Source organism: Odontesthes bonariensis, chromosome 1, assembly GCF_027942865.1.
Source record: "Odontesthes bonariensis isolate fOdoBon6 chromosome 1, fOdoBon6.hap1, whole genome shotgun sequence".
Taxonomy (NCBI): domain Eukaryota; kingdom Metazoa; phylum Chordata; class Actinopteri; order Atheriniformes; family Atherinopsidae; genus Odontesthes; species Odontesthes bonariensis.
In genome coordinates, this window is record NC_134506.1 from 43,517,349 (window position 1) to 43,538,561 (window position 21,213).

General features: G+C 43.4%; 1 protein-coding gene across 2 annotated transcripts; it reads right to left on the reverse strand.

The window, feature by feature from the left end:
• Positions 1-643: 643 nt before the first annotated feature.
• LOC142382150 (uncharacterized) lies at positions 644-20,937 on the reverse strand. Of its 2 annotated transcripts, XM_075467696.1 has the most exons (4): positions 20,450-20,937; positions 14,750-14,977; positions 13,899-14,390; positions 644-5,150 (listed from the first exon to the last, which is right to left on the reverse strand). In XM_075467696.1, the coding sequence occupies exons 1-4, from the start codon at positions 20,664-20,666 to the stop codon at positions 3,331-3,333; spliced, it is 2,757 nt and encodes a 918-aa protein (XP_075323811.1). In that variant the 5' UTR covers positions 20,667-20,937; the 3' UTR covers positions 644-3,330. The 2 variants fall into 2 exon arrangements, with proteins under 2 accessions (XP_075323811.1, XP_075323820.1); XM_075467705.1 differs by lacking the exon at positions 644-5,150 and having other exon boundaries at positions 12,687-14,390.
• Positions 20,938-21,213: the final 276 nt, after the last annotated feature.

Genomic DNA, 21,213 nt, shown 5'->3' on the forward strand with positions numbered 1-21,213 from the left:
AACTTGAACTAACTCACTTCTTAACATGATTGCTCCTCACATTCAGTTGTTTTGCCTGAAACTAGTCAGAATCGAACAGGGTAGCAAATGGAGTGTACTTGTATAACGCTGTTCTAGTCTAAGTGACGCTTCACACTACATGTAACATCCACCCATTCACTCATAAAGGACGTCTTAGTCCATACAGGCTAAACGCTACTTTCTTCTACACATTCACGCACCAACGCATCGTAGACCGCGTGGGGTTCAGCCCAAGAACGTTTTGACATGTGGCCTGGAGAAGCAGGGAAACAAACCACTGATTGGAAGGCAACTGCTTTTTCGGTGGCGAGTGTGATTTTCTCAGCAGCCATTACAAGCAATGGTTCCTTGTAAGTTCCTCAGAGAACCTTAGAAATGCAAATATAAGCATTACAGGATAGTGACATGGACGTTTGGGAAGTCTGTTTCTTTGACAGGGAGAATAACACCTGAACTGGCAGTAAATGCAGAGCCTATCAAACACAAGAACGAGCAGTGATTCCGGTTTATTTCTGCTATGACGAAGCTTTGTTTAAATTCAGCAGATGGTAAAACACAAAGGAAGATGAAATCATTTAAAAACAAAAAAGAAATGTTCTTAAAAATGAGTTTATTCGTATAAAACATTTTACAAAACCATGTTGTTTCTGCATCAATCTGTCAATTCTTAAACATTAAATAGTTGATGAAATCCCAAAATACAAGCCAATGCAAACATAAGATGAAACAATGAGTCCAGTTGGCAGGGAGCAAAACCTGAACGCAAGAGTTCACAATCCATAAATAACTTTACAAGTAAAAACACAAAGCGAGACATCAGTAGTGTAAGAACCGTCTTGTAGCCTCTGGCTGCACATCCAAATTATCCATCCTATCAAACATGAGTAACTGGTTGGTCTTTTAAACTCTCCAAATAATTGAAGAGGACTTTTAAAGAATTTAAGGTAAATACAAGAAAGGTGCTGAAGAAAAAATGGACCAGACTCAGTGAGTAATTATGGGTGCCAATGCCAAAGGCATTAGACACACATATTACTCTGTTGCTAGACTCTTATTCTTCCGTTTCCTCAAGGAGCGCCAAAATGCTCTATTTTAGAGGCCTTATAACTAGGCCACAAAGCATAACACAAACCTCATTCAAAGTTTATATGTGACAAGAGACTCTCGGCTTTAACTGAACCAAAGGGTTTGTTGATACATTATGCAGCTTTGACACAACCGCAGTTTATGTTTTAGGAAGACTATATCTCGGCCGAGGTGTCTCTCCCACTCAGACGCCCACTCTAATTTCGATACTGCACCAATTCCTGGAACAAATATCTCTCATGTCCAAAATATCTGCCCAATCTGGACAAATTTTACTTAAAAATATAGGCATTTTTTGTCTTCTTTCACCCAAAGTCACACTCATTGAGCTCTGCCACACATATTTCTTACAAATGGCCTCTCCATTTCCATTATAAACGCCTAAAGTCATCAAATTCAGGTGAAAAATTATTTTAAAACTGCCATAAAAAATGAGCCACACATAGTAGCCGAATGAAAATTACACCGCCGGCATCTGCCGTCTCTTAGGGCGCTGACGGTTTAAGAATTATTCGGATACGACTTTTACTTTTCAAACAGCAACCGTTTGGTCGAGACAGTAGCCGACAGTCAAAACTATAGTTTAATTTTAAGAAGCCATAGTGTGTGCACATATGTCAGTTTGCGCTCTGTCTAACACAGACGAGCTGCAGCTGGTTCTGTCTCCGTAGCAACGCCTTGTTAGCCTGCTCTGTTCTGAGACTGCTTATGAGGGCAGAGCTAAGATGGATGCCCTGTTATAACAGCTTAATGTTATTAATCTGATCTGCTTTTCTACTTTAAACTGATAGTGAGGGAAGTTTGAAAATACCCACAATGCAATGGGAAAATGAATTGAAAAGCACTTAACGAGGCCATTTTGAAAATGCCATAAAAGCTGTATTTTAAACAGGACCTGGATAAAAATGACATAACTCTCTTGAGCAGACCTATCTTCTTCATTTAGAGACTCGCAGAGGCACAACATTCAATGGGAAAATCGATTGAAAAGCACTTAACGAGCCCCAAAATGCATTTTGAAATTGCCAAAAAAGCTTTATTTTAAACAGGACCTTGATAAAAATGACATAAATGTCTTTTCCATTTTGGGACTCGCAGAGGCGCAAAATGCAATGGGAAAATGCATTGAAAAACACTTCAGGAGGCCATTTTGAAAATGCCATAAAAGCTGTATTTTAAAACAGGACCTTGATAAAAATGACATAACTGTCTTCATCAGACCTGTCTTAGGACTTTTGAGCCTCGCAGAGGGAAAATCGATTGAAAAGCTCTTCACGAGCCAAAAAAGCCAAAAACTCTCCTGTTTTGGAGGCCTCATAACTCAGTCATACTTCACAGAGACCTCATTCAAAGTTTATATGTGACAGGAGACTCTCAACTTCAACTGAACTAAAGGGTTTGTTGATAGGTTGGGCAGTAGATTGGCACCCATCAAAATTTCTTCAGAAATTTTCTAGTTCCCTATACTCCCTATATAGATGTTAAAATTGGCTTTGTTCTTAGACATTATGAATGAAATAGTCTCTGTACTTTTCCACAAAGACCTAAAGTGATCCAGAAATGGGAAGACAAAACAATTAGGAGAAGCGGTAGATGGATGGATGGATGGATTGGTGAGCTATGTAATCATAAAACGTAAGACAAGTCGCTGTGGGACAGATACTATTTCATGTGAATTTTAACTGCAGACCGGCTTTGAACAGCAGAAGATGAACCAGGAGCAGACAATGAAGACGACATCATTTAACAGTTAATAACCAAAAGGAGACAAACAATCATTTGAATTTGGAGCTGACTCCACCAGGTTTTAGAGCAGACTCAACTAAACTCTAGAGCAGAGATCTTTTGTCATTTGGATTAATGGGTTTTCAGAGTTTATCCAAGCCAGCCCATTGGTGGCATCCACTGTTGGGCAACCTATGTTCATCATTCACTTTGACCAAGTGTTTGCACAGTTTGTATGATCAGGAGGATTCCCCAAAACATGACCTATTTTTGTTTTGTGATACACAGTTTGTCTGATCTCTTTTGTTGCCCCATCCCAACATTTGATGTTCTCTAAAGTCTATTGTGAATAAATGATTTGAATATAAGCTTCTCAAATCATTGCATTCTGTTTTTAATGTATATGACACGGCGTCCCAGCTGGAATTATGGTTGTTCTCTGCATTCATTAAAGTCATTCACATTATTTCTTTACAGATGTTTCAAGACTGCAACTTTTTACCTGTGTACAGTTCTCATGTGAAGCAGCAGATTACCATACCGACTGAAATATTTGCCACATGTTTTGCATGAATATGGCTTCTCACCTGTGTGAGTTCTCATGTGACACAACAGACCATCACTCCGACTAAAACATTTGCCACATGTTTTGCATAAATGTGGCTTCTCACCTGTGTGAACTTTTATGTGAGAGGTTAAGCTCCTGCTGTGGCTGAAGGCTTTCCCACATGTAGAACATGAATAAGGCTTCTCACCTGTGTGAGTTCTCATGTGCTGCTGCAGATTACTACTTTGACTGAAACATTTGCCACATGTTTTGCATGAAAACGGCTTTTCACCTGTGTGATTTCTCATGTGATGCACCAGACTACCACTCTGACTGAAACATTTGCCACATGTTTTACAAACGTGAGGCTTCTCACCTGTGTGAACTTTTATGTGAGCAGTTAAGTTACTGTTGGAGCTGAAAACTTTGCCACATGTAGAACATGAAAAGGGCTTCTCACCTGTGTGAGTTTTCATGTGCTGCTGAAGATTACCATTCTGTATGAAACTTTTGCCACAATTTTTACAAGTGTAAGGCTTCTCACCTGTGTGAACTTTTATGTGAGTGGTTAAGCTACTGTTGCATCTGAAAACTTTTCCACATGTAGAACATGAAAACGGCTTCTCACCTGTGTGAACTTTTATGTGAGTAGTTAAGTTACTGTTGCATCTGAAAACTTTCCCACATGTAGAACATAAAAACGACTTCCCACCTGTGTGAACTTTTAAGTGAGTGGTTAAGTTGCTACTAGTGATGAAAGCTTTCCCACATGTAGAACATGAAAACGGTTTCTCACCTGTGTGGATTCGCGAATGTATTTTAAGTGTTGACCTTCCAGAAAATGTTTTCCCACATGTTTTACAAACGTAAGGCTTCTCGCCTGTGTGAGTCCTCATGTGGACCAACATGGTAGTGTGATATCTGTAAGCTTTCTTACATATTTTACATGAATATGGCTTCGAATTCGTGTGAGTTCTCATGTGGACATTCAAATTACTCCTTTGACTGTAACTTTTTTCACACATTTCACATGAATACGGCTTCTCACCTGTGTGAAGTTTTATGTGAATGGTTAAGTTACTGCTGGAGCTGAAACATTTCCCACATGTAGAACATGAAAACGGCTTCTCACCTGTGTGGATTCGTGAATGCATTTTAAGTGTTGACCTTTTAGAAAATCTTTTTCCACAGGTGTTACAAATGTAAGGCTTCTCGCCTGTGTGAGTCCTCATGTGGACCAACAAACTATTTTTTTGTCTGAAAGCCTTCTTACATAATTCACAAGTATATGGTTTCTTACCTGTGTGTATTTCGCAATGTGCCCTCATCTCAGAGTAACTCATAAAGGCTTTTCCACAGACTTCACATTTTACTGCCTGGTCACCTGTGTCGGCATTAAATTGACTCTCATTGATCACATCGTTACTGGGATTTATGTTTCTCCCACGTCTCTTATTTGGCTTCAGCTTTGCATTTTGAGTCGATTCAGACTCTTCGTCTCTCGAGTTTTTCTCCATTTCTTGTCTCTCAGCTACAGAGGAGTTCTGAGAGAGGAGCTGGTCACTGGTTAGTTCACTTTCCTCATTAGTAGGAGTCACCAATAAGATATCAGTCTCCTGTTTCAGTTCAAGCCACTGTTCCTCTTGAGAGGTGCAGCGTTCCTCCAGCTCTTCTTTAATCTGTGGAGGTTCTGGTTCCTCCTGGTCCAGACTGGAGTCCTTCTCAAGGTTAACAGGAATCTCTTTCTCACAGAGATAATGCCGCGGGAGCTCTGGAAAGACAAAAGGTCACAAGGAAATGGTTATTTACACAATCACTGAATAACAAAGACTGTAGTTATAAGTAATAAAAAGGGTTCCACAGATATGAGGGTGAAACTAAATGTGAATGAGAATGAGAATGTGAATTATTTAGGTACACAGATACGAGAAAGTCTTAAGTTTTAACCCTCTTAACAGCAGAGATGCAACAATCAACTGGTGATCAGAAATGTAGGTTTGTTAGCTTTTTTCAGATACATCAGATTTACATAATCTTTTAATTCTAAGGTTCTAAAACAATCATCTGCTCCTCAGCAGGTGTTAAAACTCGTGACATATCACACTGTGTCTTTATTTATGGAACAAAAACTAAGTGAACCCCTGATCCAGAAGCTTGTAGCAGCAGATTCAGTAGCAGTAAGTTGAAGTAATGGTTTCCTGTGTAACGTTATCAGTCTCTCACATGGTTGTGGAGGCATGCCGAAGGCATTAGACACACATATTACTCTGTTTTCAGACTCTTATTCTTCTGTTTCCATCATGAATTTCAGCGCGCTACTAGTCTAGCACCGATGGTCCGACCGGCATTAAAAAGCACACCGCTGCGTGCGCAACGACCTTGATCGTTGTGCTATTAAGTTTGGCTCTCATTAGTCGAAAGAAATTCCAGGCAAAATGGGAAAAAGTGGGAAAATTGTGGATAGGAAAATGCATTGAAAAGCACTTAACAAGGTCTTTTTGGCGCTCAAGGAGCGCCAAAATGCTCTATTTTATCAAATCAAATCAAATTTATTAATATAGCACATTTTGTGTACAAACAGTTCAAGGTGCTTTAAATAAAATAAAAGCATTGCAGCAGGGAGTGCAAGAAGCATTAAAAATACATAAAAGAATATAAAGAGATACAAATAAAATCATTTAAATGAATTTAAAAACAGGCAACAGTCTAGATAAGTTCAAAGATATTTCATGGATTTAAAAATGTCTACATTTGGTGAAAGTTTAATCTCCACTAGCAGTTTGTTCCACTTGTTTGCAGCATAACAGCTAAATGCTGCTTCTCCGTGTTTAGTCTGGACTCTGGACTGGACCAGCTGACCTGAGTCCTTGGATCTAAGAGCTCTGCTGGGTTTATATTCTCTGAACATATCACAGATGTATTTTTTTAGAGGCCTTATAACTAGGCCATAAAGCATAACTAGGCCATAAAGCATAACACAGACCTCATTCAAAGTTTATATGAGACAGGAGACTCTCAGCTTTAACTGAACCAAAGGGTTTGTTGATACATTATACAGCTTTGACACAACGGCAGTTTGCGTTTTAGGAAGACTACATCTCAGCTGAGGTGTCTCTCCCACTCTGTTTCTCAGTCTAAATTCGATATTGCACCAATTCTTCGAACAAATATCTCTCATGTCCAAAATATCTGCTCAATCTGGACAAATTTTACTTCAAAACGTAGGCATTTTTGTCCTCTTTCACCCAAAGTCACACTCATTGAGGTCTGCCTCAAATATTTATCACAAATTGCCTCTGAACCCAGAGGTTGTCTCACCATTTTCATTATAAAAGCCTAAAGTCAGAAAATCAATGTTAAAAATTATTCTAAAACTGCCATAAAAAATGAGCCACACATAGTAGCCAAATGAAAATTACACCGCTGGCTTTTGCCGTCTCTTGGGGCGCTGACGGTTCAAGATTTATTTGGATACGACTTTTACTTTTTGGACAGCGATCGTTTGTTTGAGACAGTCGAGTGTAGTCAAAATTATAGTCTAATTTTAAGAAGCCATAGTGTGTGCACATATGTCAGTTTGCTCTCTGTCTAACACAGACGAGCTGCAGCTGGTTCTGTCTCCGTAGCAACGCCTTGTTAGCCTGCTCTGTTCTAAGACTGCTTATGAGGGCAGAGTCAAGATGGATGCCCTGTTATAACAGCTTAATGTTATAAATCTGATCTGCTTTTCTCCTTTAAACTGATAGTGAGGGAAGTTTGAAAATACCCACAATGCAATGGGAAAATCGATTGAAAAGCACTTAACGAGCCCCAAAATGCATTTTGAAAATACCATAAAAGCTGTATTTTAAACAGGACTATGATAAAAAATGACATAACTGTCTTCATCAGACGTTTCTTAGGAATTTTGGGCCTCAATGGGAAAATCGATTGAAAAGCTCTTCACGAGCCAAAAAACTCTCCTGTTTTGGAGGCCTCTTAACTCAGCCATACGACATCACAGAGACCTCATTCACAGTTTATATGTGACAGGAGACTCTCAACTTCAACTGAACTAAAGGGTCTGTTGATAGGGTGGGCACCCATCAAAAACTTTTCAGAATTTTTCTAGTTCCCTGTACTCCCTATATAGATCAGTGAGCAGTGCTGACCAAAAGGTGGGAAACTCCTTTCATCAGTGTTTCGTCTAGTTGGGCCCACGACACCTCAAGGAGGCTAGACAATGATCACTGGTGTCCCTCAGTAACTCCCCTAATGCCAACCAACACTGCTCCTCACACCACAACAACCATCTTTTTTCTTTTCTTTTCACAACCACCAGCTACTCCAGCCTCTCACCAACTGCAAATCAGTCACAGCGGGGTGGGGATACAAACCCTGGTTCGGGTAGGGGGTAATGAAAGTATAGAGGGTGCCAGAGGAGGAGGCATGACAAGAAACACTAGCAGATTCAGCAGACAAACTCACCTAAACAGTCCTACAATCACTAAACATTCCAGCAGAAACAAGGCCATTCAGGCCAACTCACCTAAAATGGCCACCTGGTTTCAAAAGGCTCACATGGGCCACACCCTCCATTTAAATATCCTGAATTTCTTCTTTGCTTCTTCTAAGAGTCTGTTTACCCTAAGTGCTCCCACTAATGGCCCCCAGCTGCCATTGCTTCTTGTAATCCAAATCCACTGACTGGACTTTACTGCCTCATCTGACACTTCCTTCACTATTTTCCTCACACTCTGTCCACTTACACCCAGCTCCCTCAACAATGAGACAACAGACTTTGCAACAAATCCTCTACATCCTACTTCCACTGGACAGATTCTAACTTTCCATCCTCGCTGCTCTGCTTCTGCCCCCAACTCCACATACCTAAGCTTTCTCCTTTCATATGCTTCCACACACCGAGGAAGATGAAATCATTCAAAAACGAAAAACAAATGTTCTCAAAAATGAGTTTATTAGTAGAAAACATTTTACAAAACCATGTTGTTTCTTTATCAATCTGTCAACTCTTAAACATTAAAAAGTTGATGTAATCACAAAATACAAGCAAATACAAACATAAGATGAAACAATGAGCCCCGTTGGCAGGGATCAAAACCTGAATGGAAGAGTTCACAATCCATTAATAACTTTACATGTAAAAACACAAAGCGAGACATCAGTAGTGTCAGAACCGACTTATAGACTGTAGCTGTCTATCCAAATGATCCATCCTATCAATCATGAGTGACTGGTTGGCCTTTGAAACCCTCCAGATAATTAAAGAGGACTTTTAAAGAAAAACTAACTGCACAGATATATTACATCTGATGCAGAGAAGCACTTCTATCTTTTTTCTGAGAGACCCATTTCACAACTTTGTGACCAACACTATGCAATTCAGTAGACAGAAATTTCACAAAGAGGCTATAAGCCAAACTTCACGGCACTCAACAACATTCTCAGCCATCCCATCACTGCAACAGGTTCGCTTCCTGATGGTATTGTGAGAAGACAGAACGGCTCTAATCTTAACTACAATGATTGACAATTTCAAATCAATTCTTACAAGTTGGGACACGATGAGAAATCTAAATAAAAACTAAATAAAGTCAGTTTCAAATCATAAACCATCTTATTCAGAATAGAAAAAAAACATATATATCAAATTCTAACAATGAAACAGGAGCTGCACAGCTCGGTTTGTCTGCTCAAGCTAATGCCCCCGCGACCTGACCCCCGGAGAAGCGGTAGATGGATGGATTGGTGAGCTATGTAATCATAAAACGTAAGACAAGTCGCTGTGGGACAAATGCTATTTCATGTGAATTTTAACTGGAGAGCGGCTTTGAACAGCAGAAGATGAACCAGCAGCAGACAATGAAGACGACATCATTTAACAGTTAATAACCAAAAGGAGACCAACACTCATTTGAATTTGGAGCAGATTCCACCAGGTTTTAGAGCAGACTCAACTAAACTCTACAGCAGAGATCTTTTGTCATTTGGGTTAATGGGTTTTCAGAGTTTATCCAAGCCAGCCCATTGGTGGCATCCACTGTTTGGCAACCTATGTTCATCATGCACTTTGACCCAGTGTTTGCACAGTTTTTATGATCAGGAGGATTCCCCAAAACATGACCTATTTTTGTTTTGTGATACACGGTTTGTCTGATCTCTTTTTGTTGCCCCATCCCAACATTTGATGTTCTCTACAGTCTATTGTGAATAAAAGATTTGAATATAATCACAAGACCTCTATGATGGATGAAACTATTGGACACCGTGTTCCTTTGCCCGGGCGTGGGTTACCGGGGCCCCCCCCTGGAGCCAGGCCCAGGGGTGGGGCCCGCTGGCGAGCGCCTGGTGGCCGGGTCTGTGCCCGTGGGGCTCGGTCGGGCACAGCCCGAAGAAACGGCACGGGTCCCCCTTCCCACGGGCTCACCACCCGTGGGAGGGGCCATGGGGGTCGGGTGCAGTGTGAGCTGGGCGGCAGCCGAAGGCGGGGACCTTGGCGGTCTGATCCTCGGCTACTGAAGCTGGCTCTTGGGACGTGGAACGTCACCTCTCTGCTGGGGAAGGAGCCTGAGCTGGTGCGTGAGGCTGAGCGGTTCCGGCTAGACATAGTTGGACTCACCTCGACACATGGCTTGGGCTCCGGAACCAGCCTCCTCGAGAGGGGTTGGACTCTCTTCCACTCTGGAGTTGCCCGTGGTGAGAGGCGTAGAGCAGGTGTGGGCATACTTATTGCCCCCCGGCTGTGCGCCTGTACATTGGGGTTCACCCCGGTAGACGAGAGGGTAGCCTCCCTCCGCCTTAGGGTGGGGGGACGGGTCCTGACTGTTGTTTGTGCTTATGCACCGAACGGCAGTTCAGAGTACCCACCCTTTTTGGAGTCCCTGGAGGAGGCACTGGAGAGTGCTCCTCCGGGAGACTCCCTCATCCTGCTGGGAGACTTCAATGCTCACGTGGGCAATGACAGTGAGACCTGGAGGGGCGTGATTGGGAGGAACGGCCCCCCCGATCTGAATCAGAGTGGTGTTTTGTTGTTGGACTTCTGTGCTCGTCACGGACTGTCCATAACGAACACCATGTTCAGGCATAAGGGTGTCCATATGTGCACCTGGCACCGGGACACCCTAGGCCTCAGCTCGATGATCGACTTTGTGGTTGTATCGTCAGACTTGCGGCCGTATGTCCTGGACACTCGGGTGAAGAGAGGGGCGGAGCTGTCAACTGATCACCACCTGGTGGTGAGTTGGCTCCGCTGGTGGGGGAGGAAGCCGGTCAGACCTGGCAGGCCCAAACGTATTGTGAGGGTCTGTTGGGAACGGCTGGCGGAATCCCCTGTAAGGAGGAGTTTCAACTCCCACCTCCGGCAGAGCTTCAACCATATCCCGAGGGAGGTGGGGGACATTGAGCCCGAATGGGACATGTTCCGTGCCTCCATTGTTGAGGCGGCCGACCGGAGCTGTGGCCGTAAGGTGGTTGGTGCCTGTCGTGGCGGCAATCCCCGAACCCGCTGGTGGACACCAGTGGTGAGGGAGGCCGTCAAGCTGAAGAAGGAGTCCTATCGGGCCTTTTTGGCCAGTGGGACTCTGGAAGCAGCTGATGGGTACCGACAGGCCAAGCGGAACGCAGCCTCGGCGGTTGCTGAGGCAAAAACTCGGGCTTGGGAAGAGTTCGGGGAGGCCATGGAGAACGACTTCCGGACGGCCTCGAGGAGATTCTGGTCCGCCATCCGGCGGCTCAGGGGGGGAAGCAGTGCACCGTCAACACCGTGTATGGTGAGGGCGGGGCTCTGCTGACTTCTACAGGGGACGTCGTGAGTCGGTGGGGGGAATACTTTGAGGGCCTCCTCAATCCTACCGACACGCCTTCCGATGAGGAAGCAGAGTTGGGGAGCTCGGACGTGGGACCTCCCATCTCTGGGGCTGAGGTCGCCGAGGTGGTCAAAAAACTCCTCGGTGGCAAGGCCCCGGGGGTGGATGAGGTCCGTCCTGAGTTCCTCAAGGCTCTGGATGTTGTGGGGCTGTCTTGGTTGACACGCCTCTGCAGCATCGCGTGGACATCGGGGGCAGTGCCTCTGGACTGGCAGATTGGGGTGGTGGTCCCCCTCTTTAAAAAGGGGGACCGGAGGGTGTGTTCAAACTATAGGGGGATCACACTCCTCAGCCTCCCTGGTAAGGTCTATTTGGGGGTACTGGAGAGGAGGATCCGACGGATAGTCGAATCTCGGATTCAGGAGGTGCAGTGTGGTTTTCGTCCTGGCCGTGGAACAGTGGACCAGCTCTATACCCTCCGCAGGGTCCTGGAGGGTGCATGGGAGTTCGCCCAACCGGTCTACATGTGTTTTGTGGACTTGGAGAAGGCGTTCGACCGTGTCCCTCGGGGACTCTTGTGGGGGGTGCTCCGGGAGTATGGAGTGCCGGACTCTTTGATACAGGCTGTTCGGTCCCTGTATGACCGGTGTCAGAGTTTGGTCCGCATTGCCGGCAGTAAGTCGGACATGTTTCCTGTGAGGGTTGGACTCCGTCAGGGCTGCCCTTTGTCACCGATTCTGTTCATAATTTTTATGGACAGAATTTCTAGGCGCAGCCAGGGCGTTGAGGGGGTCCGGTTTGGCGACCTCAGAATCGGGTCTCTGCTCTTTGCAGACGATGTGGTTCTGTTGGCGTCCTCAGGCCGTGACCTGCAGCTCTCACTGGAGCGGTTCGCAGCCGAATGTGAAGCGGCTGGGATGAGAATCAGCACCTCCAAATCCGAGACCATGGTCTTCGGCCGGAAAAGGGTGGAATGCCCTCTCCGGGTCGGGAATGAGATCCTTCCCCAAGTGGAGGAGTTCAAGTATCTCGGGGTCTTGTTCACGAGTGAGGGACGAATGGAGCAGGAGATTGACAGACGGATCGGTGCGGCGTCTGCAGTGATGCGGGCTCTGCACCGGCCCGTCGTGGTGAAGAAGGAGCTGAGCCAGAAGGCGAAGCTCTCGATTTACCGGTCAATCTATGTTCCTTCCCTCACCTATGGTCACGAGCTGTGGGTAGTGACCGAAAGAACGAGATCGCGAATACAAGCGGCCGAAATGAGTTTCCTCCGCAGGGTGTCTGGGCTCTCCCTTAGAGATAGGGTGAGAAGCTCGGTCATCCGGGAGAGGCTCGGAGTAGAACCGCTGCTCCTCCGCATCGAGAGGAGTCAGATGAGGTGGCTCGGGCATCTAGTGAGAATGCCTCCTGGACGCCTCCCCGGTGAGGTGTTCCGGGCCCGTCCCACTGGGAGGAGGCCCCGGGGAAGACCCAGGACACGTTGGAGAGACTATGTCTCTCGGCTGGCCTGGGAACGCCTCGGGGTCCCCCCAGAAGAGCTGGAGGAAGTGGCCGGGGACAGGGACGTCTGGGTCTCTTTGCTCAAGCTGCTGCCCCCGCGACCCGATCCCCGGACCAGCGGAAGATGATGGATGGATGGATGGATGGAATATAAGCTTCTTAAATCATTACATTCTGTTTTTAATGTATATTTTACACGGTGTCCCAGCAGGACTTTGGGTTGTTCTTGGCATCCATTAAAGTCATTCACATTATTTCTTTACAGATGTTTCAGGACTGCAACTTTTTACCTGTGTGAATTCTCATGTGAAGCAGCAGATTACCACTCCGACTGAAATATTTTCCACATGTTTTGCATGAATATGGCTTCTCACCTGTGTGAACTTTTATGTGAGCGGTTAAGTTACTGCTGGAGATGAAACATTTGCCACATGTTTTGCATGAATAAGGCTTCTCACCTGTGTGATTTCTCATGTGCTGCAGCAGACGATCACTCCGACTGAAACATTTGCCACATGTTTTGCATGAATAAGGCTTCTCACCTGTGTGAACTTTTATGTGAGCGGTTAAGTTACCGTTGGAGCTGAAAACTTTGCCACATGTCGAACATGAAAACGGCTTCTCACCTGTGTGAGTCCTCATATGACACAACAGACGAGCACTATGACTGAAACCTTTGCCACATGTTTTACAAACGTGAAGCTTCTCACCTGTGTGAATTTTTATGTGAGCGGTTAAGTTACCGTTGGAGCTGAAAACTTTGCCACATGTAGAACATGAAAACGGCTTCTCACCTGTGTGAGTCCTCATGTGACACAACAGACGAGCACTATGACTGAAACCTTTGCCACATGTTTTACAAATGTGAGGCTTCTCACCTGTGTGAATTTTTATGTGAGTGGTTAAGTTACCGTTGGAGCTGAAGACTTTGCCACATGTAGAACATGAAAATGGCTTCTCACCTGTATGGATTCGTGAATGCATTTTAAGTGTTGACCTTTTAGAAAATCTTTTCCCACATGTTTTACAAACGTATGGCTTCTTACCTGTGTGAGTTCTCATGTGACACAACAGACCATCACTCCGACTGAAACATTTGCCACATGTTTTGCATAAATAAGGCTTCTCACCTGTGTGAGTCCTCATGTGGACCAACAAACCATTTTTTTGTCTGAAAGCTTTCTTACATATTTCACAAATATATGGTTTCTCACCTGTGTGCATTCCGTAATGGGCCCTCAACTCAGAGTAACTCATAAAGGCTTTTCCACAAACTTCACATTTTACTGCCTGGTCACCTGTGTCGGCATTAAACTGACTCTCATTGATCACATCGTTACTGGGATTTATGTTTCTCTCACGTCTCTTATGTGGCTTCAGCTTTGCATTTTGAGTTGATTCAGACTCTTCGTCTCTCAAGTTTTTTTCCATTTCTTGTCTCTCAGCTACAGAGGAGTTCTGAGAGAGGAGCTGGTCACTGGTTAGTTCACTTTCCTCATAAGTAGGAGTCACCGATAAGATATCAGTCTCCTGTTTCAGTTCAAGACACTCTTCCTCTTGGGAGGTGCAGCGTTCCTCCAGCTCTTCTTTAAACTGTGGCGGTTCTGGTTCCTGCTGGTCCAGACTGGAGTTGCTCTCGTGGTTAAAGAACTGCTGGTCAGTAAGAATCTCCTCCTTCTCCTCACAGACATATTGTTGTGAGAAGTCTGGGGAAAAGGGACAAAACCAAAGGTTGATAACACGATGAGAGATGAATCTAAGATCTGACAAGAAACATTTTAGTTTGAAGTGTCGACAGTGTTCGACAGATATGTGGTGAACTGTAAAATATGCAAATGAGATATAAATGAGACATATTAAACAACTGTATAGTTTTCCTACAAAAACGAGCCATACTGATTATTAATAAGGTTGATTACTATGCACATACTCCCCCACTATTTATGAAATCACATGTTATGAAATTCATGTCTGTTTTCTGGGATGCGGCTGTAACATGTAAAACCCCCTGTGGTGATGAATAACGTCTTGCTGATTCATTATTAAAGTTTTAAAGATGCTTTACCTTTCGCGGTGTTACGGTGACTTTCTGACATGGAAGAGTTGTCTCCATCGTTACTGTGACGCCTCTTCTTTGGCCTCAGCTCTGCATTTCCAGTTGATTCACGCCCACTTCCTTCCTGATCTTGGCTCTGATCTTGGAGCTGGACATTTGTTGGTTCTGCTTCACTAAGGTCTCTTTCCTCAAAAGATAGGGTCACCGTAAGGTTATCAGTCTCCTGCTTCTGGAGCTCTGGAAAGACAAAAGGTCACAAGGAAATGGTTATTTAGACCATCATTAAATAACAGAGACTGTAGTTATAAGTAATAAAAAGGGTTCCACAGATATGAGGGTGAAACTTAATGGTCCGACCGGCATTAAAAAGCACCCCGCTGCGTGCACAACGACCTCGATCGGTGTGCTATTAAGTTTGGCTCTCATTAGTCGAAAGAAATTCCGGCAAAATGGGAAAGAGTGGGAATATTTTGGATGCGAAAATGCATTGAAAAGCACTTAACAAGGGCTTTTTGGCGCTCAAGGAGCGCCAACATTCTCTATTTTAGAGGCCTTATAACTCGGCCATAAAGCATAACGCAGACCTCATTCAAAGTTTATATGAGACAGGAGACTCAGCTTTAACTGAGCCAAAGGGCTTGTTGATACATTATACAGCGTTGACACAACGGCAGTTTACATTTTAGGAAGACTACATCTCGGACGAGGTGTCTCTCCCACTCTGTTTCCACTCTAAATTCAATAGTGCATCAATTCCTCGAACAAATGTCTCTCATGTCCAAAATATCTGCTCGATCTGGACAAATTTTACTTCAAAACGTAGGCATTTTTGTCCTCTTTCACACAAAGTCACACTCATTGAGCTCTGACACAAAAAGTTCTTACAAATTGCCTCTGAGCCCAGAGGTCGCCTCTTCATTTCCACTATAAAGGCCTAAAGTCATAAAATCAATGTGAAAAAATATTCTAAAACGGCCATAAAAAACGAGCCACACATAGTAGCCGAATGAAAATTACACCGCTGGCTTCTGCCGTCTCTTGGGGCGCTGACGGTTCAAGAATTATTCGGATATGACTTTTACTTTTCGGACAGCGACCGTTTATTCGAGACAGTCGAGTGCAGTCAAAATTATAGTGCAATTTTAAGAAGCCATAGTGTGTGCACATATATCAGTTTGCTCTCTAACACAGATAAGCTGCAGCTGGTTCCGTCTCCGTAGCAACGCCTTGTTAGCCTGCTCTGTTCTAAGACTGCTTATGAGGGCAGAGCCAAGATGGATGCCCTGTTATAACAGCTTAATGTTATAAATCAGATGTGCTTTTCTACTTTAAACAGAGTGGGTGGAAGTTTGAAAATACCCACAATGCAATGGGAAAATGCATTGAAAAGCACTTACCTAGGCCGTTTTGAAAATGCCATAAATGCTGTATTTTAACCAGGACCTTGATAAAAATGACATAACTGTCTTCATCAGATGTGTCTTAGGAATTTTGGGCCTCAATGGGAAAATCGATTGAAAAGCTCTTCACGAGCCAAAAAAGCCAAAAACTTCCCTGTTTTGGAGGCCTCATAACTCAGCCATATGACATCACAGAGACCTCATTCAAAGTTTATATGTGACAGGAGACTCTCAACTTCAACTGAACTAAAGGGTTTGTTGATACATTATGCAGCTTTGACACAACGGCAATTTACGTTTTAGGAAGACTACATCTCGGCCGAGGTGTCTCTCCCACTCAGATCCCCACTCGATACTGCACCAATTTCTCGAACAAATATCTCTCATGTCAAAAATATCTGCCCGATCTGGACTAATTTTACTTCAAAACATAAGCATTTTTGTCCTCTTTCACCCAAAGGCACACTCATTGAGCTCTGTCACACATATTTCTTTCAAATGGCCTCTCCAATTCCATTATAAAGGCCTAAAGTCATCAAATCAGGTGAAAAATTAGTTTAAAACTGCCATAATAAAACGAGCCACACATAGTAGCCGAATGAAAATTACACCGCTGGCTTCTGCCGTCTCTTGGGGCGCTGACGGTTCAAGAATTATTTGGATACGACTTTTACTTTTCGAACAGCGACCGTTTTTTCGAGACCGACAGTCAAAATTATAGTTTAATTTTAAGAAGCCATAGTGTGTGCAAATATGTCAGTTTGCTCTCTGTCTAACACAGACGAGCCGCAGCTGGTTCCGTCTCCGTAGCAACGCATTAGGAGCCTGCTCTGTTCTAAGACTGCTTATGAGGGCAGAGCTAAGATGGATGCCCTGTTATAACAGCTTAATGTTATTAATCTGATCTGCTTTTCTACTTTAAACTGATAGTGAGGGAAGTTTGAAAATACCCACAATGCAATGGGAAAATGCATTGAAAAGCACTTAAAGAGGTCATTTTGAAAATGCCATAAAAGCTGTATCTTAAACAGGACCTTGATAAAAATGACATAACTCTCTTGAGCAGACCTGTCTTCTTCATTTAGAGACTCGCAGAGGCCCAAAATTCAATGGGAAAATCGATTGAAAAGCACTTTAGGAGGTCATTTTGAAAATGCCATAAAAGCTGTATTTTAAACAGGACCTTGATAAAAATGACACAACTGTCTTCATCAGACCTGTCTTAGGACTTTTGGGCCTCGCAGAGGGAAAATCGATTGAAAAGCTCTTCACGAGCCAAAAAAGCCAAAAACTTCCCTGTTTTGGAGGCCTCATAACTCAGCCATATGACATCACAGAGACCTCATTCAAAGTTTATATGTGACAGGAGACTCTCAACTTCAACTGAACTAAAGGGTTTGTTGATAGGTTAGGCAGTAGATTGGCACCCATCAAAATTTCTTCAGAAATTTCCTAGTTCCCTATACTCCCTACATAGATCAGTGAGCAGTGCTGACCAAAAGGTGGGAACCTCCTTTCATCAGTGTTTCGTCTAGTTGGGCCCATGACACCTCAAGGAGGCTAGAAAATGATCACTGGCGTCCAGAGTAACTCCCCTAATGCCAACCAACACTGTTCCTCACACCACAACAACCATCTTTTTTCTTTTTTTTCTCACAACCACCAGCTACTCCAGCCTCTCACCAACTGCAAATCAGTCACAGCGGGGTGGGGATACAAACCCTGGTTCGGGTAGGGGGTAATGAAAGTATAGAGGGTGCCAGAGGAGGAGGCAGAACAAGACACACTAGCAGATTCAGCAGAAAAACTCACCTAAACAGTCCTACAATCACTAAACATTCCAGCAGAAACAAGGCCATTCAGGCCAACTCACCTAAAATGGCCACCTGGTTTCAAAAGGCTCACATGGGCCACACCCTCCATTTAAATATCCTGAATTTCTTCTTTGCTTCTTCCAAGAGTCTGTTTACCCTAAGTGCTCCCACTAATGGCCCCCAGCTGCCATTGCTTCTTGTAATCAAAATCCACTGACTGAACTTTACTGCCTCATCTGACACTTCCTTCACTATTTTCCTCACACTCTGTCCACTTACACCCAGCTCCCTCAACAATGAGACAACAGACTTTGCAACAAATCCTCTACATCCTACTTCCACTGGACAGATTCTAACTTTCCATCCTCGCTGCTCTGCTTCTGCCCCCAACTCCACATACCTAAGCTTTCTCCTTTCATGTGCTTCCACACACCGGGGAAGATGAAATCATTTAAAAATGAAAAAGAAATGTTCTCAGAAATGAGTTTATTAGTAGAAAACATTTTACAAAACCACGTTGTTTCTTTATCAATCTGTTAACTCTCAAACATTAAAAAGTTGATGTAATCACAAAATACAAGCAAATACAAACATAAGATGAAACAATGAGTCCTGTTGGCAGGGATCAAAACCTGAATGCAAGAGTTCACAATCCATTAATAACTTTACATGTAAAAACACAAAGCGAGACATCAGTAGTGTCAGAACCGTCTTGTATCCTCTGGCTGCACATCCAAATGATCTATCCTATCAATCATGAATTACTGGCTGGTCTTTGAAACCCTCCAGATAATTGAAGAGGACTTTTAAAGAATTTAAGGTAAATACAAAAAAGAAAAACTAACTGCACAGATAGATTACATCTGATGCAGAGAAGCACTTCTATCTCTTTTTTCTAAGAGACACATTTCACAACTTTGTGACCAACACTATGCAATTCAGTAGACAGAAATTTCACAAAGAGGCTATAAGCCAAACTTCAAGGCACTCAACAACATTCCATCCCATCACTGCAACAGGTTCGCTTCCTGATGGTATTGAGAAGACAGAACAGCTCTAATCTTAACTACAATGATTGAAAATTTTAAACCAATTGTTACAAGTTTTCACTTTGAGAAATCTAAATAAAAACTAAATAAAATCAGTTTCAAATCATAAACCTTTTCATTCAGAATAGAAACAAAACATATATATCAAATTCTAACAATGAAACAGGAGCTGCACAGCTCGGTTTGTCTGCTCAAGTTAATGCCCCCGCAACCCGACCCCCGGAGAAGTAGTAGATGGATGGATGGGCGAGCTATATAATCATAAAACGTAAGACAAGTCGCTGCGGGACAAATGTTATTTCATGTGAATTTTATCTGGAGAGCGGCTTTGAACAGCAGAAGATGAGCCAGCAGAAGACAATGAAGACAACATCATTTAACACTTAATAACCAAAAGGAGACCAACACTCATTTGAATTTGAAGCTGACTCCACCAGGTTTTAGAGCAGACTCAACTAAACTCTACAGCAGAGATCTTTTGTCATTTGGATTAATGGGTTTTCAGAGTTTATCCAAGCCAGCCCATTGGTGGCACCCACTGTTTGGCAACCTGTGTTCATCATGCACTTTGACCCAGTGTTTGCACAGTTTGTATGATCAGGACGATTCCCCAAAACATGACCTATTTTTGTTTTGTAATATACAGCTTGTCTGATCTCTTTTGTTAACCCATCCCAACATTTGATGTTCTCTACAGTCTATTGTGAATAAAGATTTGAATATGAGCTTCTTAAATCATTGCATTCTGTTTTTATGTACATTTTACACAGCGTCCCAGCAGGACTTTGGGTTGTTCTCTGCATCCATTAAAGTCATTCACATTATTTCTTTACAGATGTTTCAGGACTGCAACGTTTTACCTATGTGAGTTCTCATGTGATGCTGCAGATTATCACTCCGACTGAAACATTTGCCACGTTTTGCATTAATATGGCTTCTCACCTGTGTGAGTTCTCATGTGATACAGCATATTATCACTCCGACTGAAACATTTGCCACATGTTTTGCATGAAAACGGCTTCTCACCTGTGTGAGTTCTCATGTGCCGCCCCAACGTACCACTGTGACTGAAGCATTTGCCACATGTTTTGCAGGAAAACGGCTTCTCACCTGTGTGAGTTCTCATGTGACACAACAGACGATCACTCCAACTGAAACCTTTGCCACATATTTTACAAATGTTAGTCTTCTCACCTGTGTGAACTTTTATGTGAGAGGCTAAGCTACCACTGTGACTGAAGCATTTGCCACATGTTTTGCATGAATATGGCTTCTCACCTGTGTGAACTTTTATGTGAGTGGTTAAGTTACTGCTGGAGATGAAACCTTTCCCACATGTTTCACATGAGTACGGCTTCTCACCTGTGTGAGTCCTCATGTGGGCCAACAAAAGACTATTATACCTGAAAGCTTTCTTACATAATTCACAAGAATATGGATTCTTACCTGTGTGCATTCCGTAATGGGCCCTCAACTCAGAGTAATTCATAAAGGCTTTTCCACAGACTTCACATTTTACTGCCTGGTCACCTGTGTCGGGATTAAACTGACTCTCATTGATCACATCGTTACTGGGATTTATGTTTCTCTCACGTCTCTTATGTGGCTTCAGCTTTGCATTTTGAGTTGATTCAGACTCTTCGTCTCTCAAGTTTTTTTCCATTTCTTGTCTCTCAGCTACAGAGGAGTTCTGAGAGAGGAGCTGGTCACTAGTTAGTTCACTTTCCTCATAAGTAGGAGTCACCGATAAGATATCAGTCTCCTGTTTCAGTTCAAGCCACTCTTCCTCTTGAGAGGTGCAGCGTTCCTCCAGCTCTTCTTTAAACTGTGGCGGTTCTGGTTCCTGCTGGTCCAGACTGGAGTTGCTCTCGTGGTTAAAGAACTGCTGGTCAGTAAGAATCTCCTCCTCCTCCTCACAGACATATTGTTGTGAGAGGTCTGGGTGAAAACGGACAAAACCAAAGATTAATAACACGATGACAGATGAATCTAAGATCTGACAAGAAACATTTTAGTTTGAAGTGTCGACAGTGTTCGACAGATATGTGGTGAACTGTAAAATATGGAAATGAGATATAAATGAGACATATAAAACAACTGTATAGTTTTCCTACAAAAAAGAGCCATACTGATTATTAATAAGGTTGATTACTATGCACATACTCCCCCACTATTTATGAAATCACATGTTATGAAATTCATGTCTCTTT

What these genes read in the sequence shown, in the direction of transcription:
- LOC142382150 (XM_075467696.1), bottom strand. Translation starts at nt 20,666, where the DNA reads ATGGAAAAAAACTTGAGAGACGAAGAGTCTGAATCAACTCAAAATGCA. An exon ending in TCACCGTAACACCGCGAAAG is followed by an intron (nt 14,391 to 14,749) that starts GTAAAGCATCTT and finishes CCTTTTCCCCAG; the next exon opens with ACTTCTCACAACAATATGTC. An exon ending in CCATTACGGAATGCACACAG is followed by an intron (nt 5,151 to 13,898) that starts GTGAGAAACCAT and finishes TTGTCTTTCCAG; the next exon opens with AGCTCCCGCGGCATTATCTC.